Below are 6,539 nucleotides of genomic sequence, written 5' to 3'. Positions count from 1 at the left end.
CAGTGTGGGGCTGGGCAGAGGCATACGGAGCTCTGAGGCACAAAACCTGGGCCCTGAGCACAGAGGTCACCATCAGGAGAGACGGCCCATTACGCGTGAAAATTGGCTGTTTCAGCTTTCTGGTTTTTCACGTGAGACAGAAACTAAGGCAGTTACTGTGAAACCTTCCTCATGACCAGATCAAGAGAAGAGCTCCCAAGGCAAGCTGGACGGCCTCGCATACTGGCGCGCGCAGGTGTCCTGTGACGGGACCACGCTGGAGCCCCCTCCCCGGCCTGCCACCTTGCCCAGCAGGGCCCTCCCGGGAACGCAGCCCGGCTGCTCCTGCCACACTCTAACTCGATGGGGGTGAGACTCAGGCTCACCCGTTCTTGATAAAACAAAACCATCAACAAACTACCCTCCCCTGAGAGCAGCTTTACACCAACAATTCAAAGAACGAACCGTCTAACGTAAACTTTAACTGGGCAAAAACACCACTGCTTCTACGTCAGGGACACACTGGCATCCGTGTGGGAACGGAAAGCAACACGTGCAAAATAACAGACTGGCACGGATGCTCTGGGTGCGACCCTGGACCGAGCCTCCGCAGCGGGGAGGGCAGGGCATGGCGCTCTACCCAGTCAGGCACGTGAACCTCAGCTCTCAGAGAAACGAGAAGAACATCAAGAAAGACCAAGAAGCCCCAACAGGTGCCACGGCCCAGCTGAGACAGGCAGCGCACCCCGGCATTAACAAGCTGGTCACTTGGCCCACGCCGTTCACCTGCTCGAGCGAATCTCCCAATTCTAACGGGGCTTCACGTTAGAAAGACACCCGAGGCCTCTCGGAAGGGTGACGAATATGCCACGCAGCTCCCAGAACAGCATGTGAGTTTCTTAGGGACGCTCCCCTGCAGTGTCACCCAGCAATCTAGAACACATTCTGGGCCAGCTGAAGCCCCAGGGAAAGGCTTTCTGTGCAAAGCTTCCCACATTTGGTAGTCTCGATCCAGGTCCAAGCAGACCCTGGACCCAGGGGGGAGTGAACAAGTTCCGGGTCAGTTCTTTCTAACGCCTTCTTTAAAACCGTGCGAGCTCGTTAGTAAGTCACGACTACGTATTGAACCACATGGAAGCAGCTGAATTGACCCTCGGGCTTGGCAAAGCATCTACTACAGCCACTGTCGCTCTGGGCTACTGGTTTACCCCCTTGCTCTCAGGACGGCAAGACAGCATGCAGCTCTCCCCGACTGCGGTTACCCTTGGAGGTGAGCTGATGTGGCTCTGAGGACACGTCAAGCTCTGAGGCGGGCTGTGGAGACGGAGAAGAGCTAGGGCTGGAAGCTGCGGCCGAGGCTGGAGGGCTCACCAGCTTCTCTAAAGGAAGACAGAGGAGAGCAAAAGAGAAAGTACGCAAGTAAGTAACGAGACACCGGTCCCGTGTCCAGCAAGCTCGGAAGAGCCAAGCAACCTCTCACGGGACACGTGGCTCACACAAACCTATTCTAGAAACACCGTGAGCCAGGCAGAGCAGCAGTCCGGACAGCGTGACTCAGGAGCGGCCCAAGAGCAGGTCTGCAGGGCCTGCCCACAGCCCCAGGCCGGGGTAGGAGCCTGCCGACTCCAGGGTTTGAACGCCTCGCAAAGCTGCGTCCGGGGCCAGGCAGACTGTCACGCTACACGTGCAGAAGAGAACCTCATTCCAGGATCGACCCACCTCGGGGGACGGAACTTTTGAGCAAACCAGGGACAGCAAAATGCCTAACGGATGGGTATCGATTCAGCTTTTTGCGTTTACGGGCTTCCAAGGTGTCAATAGTTAGAGCCCATCCGTAATCACAAAACCAGTTGTTTCTTATTGAAGCAAACGTGCCGTGACTTCCACCCGGACCCAGGCTGACGTTTCAAATGAATTCTGATTGGACTCATCTGTCCCCAAAGTCGGACGAACTCTTTTACTCTCAACTGAAGAGTTAGCCGGCGTTCTAACTGGTTCAAGTTGCACTGAGTGCCGTGCTGAGCGTGCTGAGCAGAGCAGGCCAGGAGCAGGGTGTCCCCACGATCGGGGTCTGCGGCCCCGCCTCCTGGAGATCACAGCGCGAGTTTAGCAGACAGAAACAGGTTACTCACCTAGACCCAAGGAAGCGGCGTACTGCTGGCTAAGCAGAGAGCTGGCAGCCAGCTGGCTGTAGGGCGGCATCCCTCTGAAGGGGCTGTAAGGCACGTGTGGCTGGAAGGAGGAGGCCGAGCCCGAGCCCAGGGAAGACTGACCAACGAGACACACAGATGAGAGCAGCGCAGAGCAGTCAGACTTGTCTGCCTGTGTTCCTGGAGGCCCGGGGTCGCGGGGCAGAGCCTCCGGAACCACCTAAGCGAGCTCAGAGCTGCCTTTCCCACATCCCGTAGCCAGGTCCGCCCGTCCGGGTCACTCTAACCGGTCCCCTAACTCAGTTAACCCCTCAGACGGCTCCCCGCCGGCTGTCGTTCCCTAGTTTAGCCTCAGTAAGAGGGCAGACTTGCCATCCGAGATTTGGCCCTGCCCCCAACACGCAGCAGCCCAGCCACACAGTTCCCACACGTGCGACACCTCTCCGGTCCCCATACCCTCAGGGACGCTGCTGCCTGTTGCTCCCCGAAGACCTCTTTGTGCCCCGAGGCCTGACTCAGGTACTTGCCTCTTCTGAAGTCTCTGAGAAGTCTCCCTCCAGACCTTTCATAGGCCTAGCCCGGGGCTTCTCCACATGTCCCCAGAGCCCCCCCAAGCATGCTACCTTCCAGGGAGCGCCCTCAGTCCCAGAGCCTCCTGCAGAAGCAGCCTCGGAGCGACCAATGAATATTCAGATGTGCAAGTCAAGAAACTATTAAGCTAGGCTCCCCGGTAATCCTGGGCAAATTCTGCCCTAACGCAGGAGGCGCGTATACGGCATAAGAACCGCAAGGTCCATGTCCCACGACACTAGGGTTTAAAATCCACGGGGCGCCTGGGTGGCACAGTCGGTTAAGCGTCCGACTTCAGCCAGGTCACGATCTCGCGGTCCGTGAGTTCGAGCCCCGCGTCGGGCTCTGGGCTGATGGCTCAGAGCCTGGAGCCTGTTTCCAATTCTGTGTCTCCCTCTCTCTCTGCCCCTCCCCCGTTCATGCTCTGTCTCTCTCTGTCCCAAAAATAAATAAATGTTGGAAAAAAAAAAAATTTTTAAATCCAGACGACATCAGGAGAGCAAGTCCTGCTGTCTCGACCCAACAGTAAGGACAAACGTGATTCCCCAAGCCTCCCCGGAAGACTAGAAGCACCACCCCCTTCCCTCTCTCTCTCTCTCTCTCTCTCACACACACACACACACACTCGCACACACGCAAAGTCTCACTCTACAACACACGACACCGCAAGCTGAGGTTAAGACTTTCTGCAGCAACGGCCTGCGCAGAAATTAAACCACTTTTCATTGAAAGGCTATTCCTCGAGTCGAGCGCTCCCGCCAGACAGAGGACACCAAGTTCCACTTGGAAAGCGGCACCTCTCGGAAAGCGTGCCCACGTCGGGAGGAGGGCAGCACACTTACTTGGACGATAGCAGGGTCCTGCGGGAGCGTGTGCTGGGCTTTCGGAGGCTCACACACGGTGATATCTTTGATATCACTTCCCCGGAAAATGATGTACTCATAGATCTCCTCTCGCGGGGGGGCCGGCCTATCTGTGGGACGGTCTTCGGTACCGAAAGACCTCACTTGGGAGTTGAGAGAGAGAAGGGTTAGGTTGTCGTCCTCGGCCAAGGGCGTTCAATCCATCCTCCTGCACTGCAGCCCTCGGGCACTCTGTGCCCGGCCCTGCCCTGCACACCACCTTCGGTCCACCTCCCAACGGCTACTCCGCCCCCCAGTTTCCAGAGCACAATGCCTACAAGACCCCGGCTGGCAACGCTCCAGAAGGTTCGGGGCCCAAAGACAAGTTAACAAGTTCTGAGGCCCACAGTCCCCCGAAGTTGACGGTTCTCAAGTGTGAGCACAGGAGGGCCAGCGCCCTGAGCAAACAGTCCACTTTGCAGAACACCCCTCTACACCCGACTTCCGAGATTAAACAGCCCGCCAGCTGCTCTTTGCCTGAAACCTCGCCGCACGTCACCCCTGGGAGTTTGTTTTGTTAAGGCGAGAAGCCTGTGGGCTTGTTACCCGCACCCTCCCCGGGAGGGGCTCTCACAGAAACAACGGGAGAATGGGCTCAGAGCCTGGACCCACACCACCACCAGCCTGGGTCTGCCCAAAGGCCTTCTTGGGGTATGCACCCTTCCCAGCAGGGTTCAGGCTCTGGGGGCAGAGCTGGGCTCGAAGCAGCCTCTATCTAATCTGAGCACAACTCCTGCTAAGGACCAGAGGCTCTGGGCCTCAGTTTCTCCAACGGGGATGGCATGCCAGATACACTCAAGTGCCAAGGGTATACGTCAACACATAACCTTGCAACTCTGGATTCTCTCCTGGAGCCACGCAATTGTCTCTCCTAGAACTCGGGCGCCAGACTTTAGGAGGTATGCCCGGAGTTTGGAATGACTGCGTCCTGAAGGCCCAAGGCTCCCTCTGACGTGGGAAACAGGGACGCCGTGCCCTGACCCTCACAGGCCCAACGACACCCATCAGACACCCAGGGTTTCTGCAGCCCTGGCTGCACCCGGCACTTCTCTCCAAGAGGCAAGGGAAGGACACTCGCCATCTTCCCCCCGGAGGATGAAGACAAAGAAACTTTGAGCCACCTCCTCCTGCCTCTACAAGCCTGGAAAAGATTCTGGACTCCCCTAGAGCCACATTTCCAGCCTCCTGCCTCTACGTCTGGCGGGGGCTTCAGGGTGCTCACGGCGCCTCCAGGGAAGGGTCGGCCACAAAAGGGGAAAGCCACAGACTGAACGTCTGCATTAGGGCAGGAGAGCGCTTTAAGTGGGGGCACCTAGCAGCCGACCGATGCTCCTCTCCCGGCAGGAGGCTCCATTAAGACGTGGTGTTTGTTCAGGCTCAAGGCCCCAGCTGCTTAATAGGTTCCAGAAGGGCTCACAGGAGTAGCGTTCTGGGGAGGCCCCGGGGAGCCTCAGGCCCCTCGCCCCGCCCCTCCTCCGCAGGGACCGGGATCTCGGCGCCCGCCACCCCCTCCGCCCGGCCCAGCAGCACCGGCCCGCCACCTGCAGAGGTGGGCTGCGCGGAGGAGGGGGCGGCGCAGTGGGAGCTGGACCCGCCCCCACCTCCCCTCCCCACCCTCGGGCTGGGCGGGCCGGCCGCGCACAATAACCAGCCGCCGGGGCCGGGGGAGACCATTGTGCCGGCCGAGCCCGGCGGGGGAGGGGGGGGCTTCGCGGGGGGGGAAGCGGCCGGGGGGGGGGGGGGCGCGGGGGGGGGGGGCGACGGCGCCCACCGGCTGTTGGCGCCCGGGGGCCGGGGCGGTTGGGGCGGCCGCGGGGCCGCTACCTTTGGCGAGCGCCACGGTGGAGTTGTCCGTGTCGATGGTGTAGAGGATGCCCTCGTAGCGGATCTGCGCCTTGGAGATGAGGCTGATCTTGCTGCCCAGGTACGGGGTGCCCGAGGAGCCGCTCATGGCGGCGGCCGCCCGGCTGGGCCTGGCCCGCTCGCCTCCGCGCGGTCGCCTCGCCGCCGCCGCCCGCTCCTCCGCCTCGGCGCCTCCTCACCGTCGCCCGACGGGCCTGCGCGGGGACCAGCAAGCAAGCGGCGGCGCGCGGCCGGGGGCTCTGAGGGGATCGCGGGGGAGGAGGGGCCGCAGCAGCCACATCCGGGGCCTCGCGCTGCCACGCCCCGCCCCCGCACGCTCGCCGCCCATTGGATAGCCGCGCCTGCCGCCCTTTAAATATGGCCGCGCCGCTTGCCTGGGGGCGGGCCCGCTCTCCGCGCCTGCGCAGCACGCGCCGTGAGCCCGGGCGGGCTTCCCCCGGCTCTCCGCCCCCTCCTCGGCCAACTCCCGGCGGGCCCCGCGCGGGGTGGGAGCACGAGACCTGGCTGGCAGGCTCGGGGGGAGGGGTGGGAATCGGGAGGGGCGGAGCGCGCGTGCGCAGGCAGGGGGCGGAGGCCATGCTGGAGGGGCGGGGCCGGGGGCGGAGCGCGGCGACGAAGCCCTGGGCGCCAGTTCCTGAGAGCGGTCCCCAGAACTCCATAGCGTCTCTGCCGAAGAGACCAGAAGAGCTTCCCGTGTCCTGGGCTGGAAGGCCGCCCGGCCGGGGTGCGCCCCGTCCCTCCCGTTCTAAAGCACCGGCGGGCCGGAGTCCCTGCCCGGGGGGGGGGAGGGGGGCGGGCGGAGGCGAGGGCCGCGGGTTTCTGCCCGCGACGTGGAGGCGGGGTGCGGGGCCGAGGTCCCTAACCGTGATGTGGAGGCAGGGGCCAGGTTTCCCTGTCCAGCGAGGTGAAGGCGGGGTTCAGGGTCCCTGCCCGGGAGGCGAAGGCGAGGTTTGGGTCCCTGCCTACGAGTGGAGGCGGGGAGACAGGAGTCCCTGTCTCGGAAGGTGAAGGCGGAGTTCAGGGTGTCTGTCCCGCGGGGTGAAGGGGGGGGGGTTCGGGGTCCCTGCCTGCGACG

The 6,539-nt window shown here is 62.2% G+C and overlaps 1 protein-coding gene across 3 annotated transcripts in view; it reads right to left on the bottom strand.

The window, feature by feature from the left end:
* Positions 1–5,720, bottom strand: part of LSM14B (LSM family member 14B) — a 10,745-nt gene extending 5,025 nt beyond the window's left edge. Inside the window, exons 1-4 of one of the 3 annotated variants that reach the window (XM_040459834.1) lie at positions 5,426–5,718; positions 3,542–3,705; positions 2,112–2,247; positions 1,242–1,358 (exon numbers count right to left, since the gene is read on the bottom strand). In XM_040459834.1, coding sequence (XP_040315768.1) covers positions 1,242–1,358; positions 2,112–2,247; positions 3,542–3,705; positions 5,426–5,552 — 544 coding nt within the window. In that variant the 5' untranslated portion in view covers positions 5,553–5,718. Of the gene's footprint in view, positions 1–1,241; positions 1,359–2,111; positions 2,248–3,541; positions 3,706–5,425 lie in introns of all 3 variants that reach the window. The other 2 variants (XM_040459833.1, XM_040459835.1) reach the window with 2 other exon arrangements.
* Between the last annotated feature and the right edge of the window lie 819 nt (positions 5,721–6,539).

This window comes from Herpailurus yagouaroundi, unplaced genomic scaffold (genome assembly GCF_014898765.1).
Source record: "Herpailurus yagouaroundi ecotype Mexico unplaced genomic scaffold, PumYag 246, whole genome shotgun sequence".
NCBI classification, from domain to species: domain Eukaryota; kingdom Metazoa; phylum Chordata; class Mammalia; order Carnivora; family Felidae; genus Herpailurus; species Herpailurus yagouaroundi.
The sequence above is the reverse complement of the archived record's forward strand: the minus strand, read 5'-3'. Positions and strand labels throughout refer to the sequence as shown.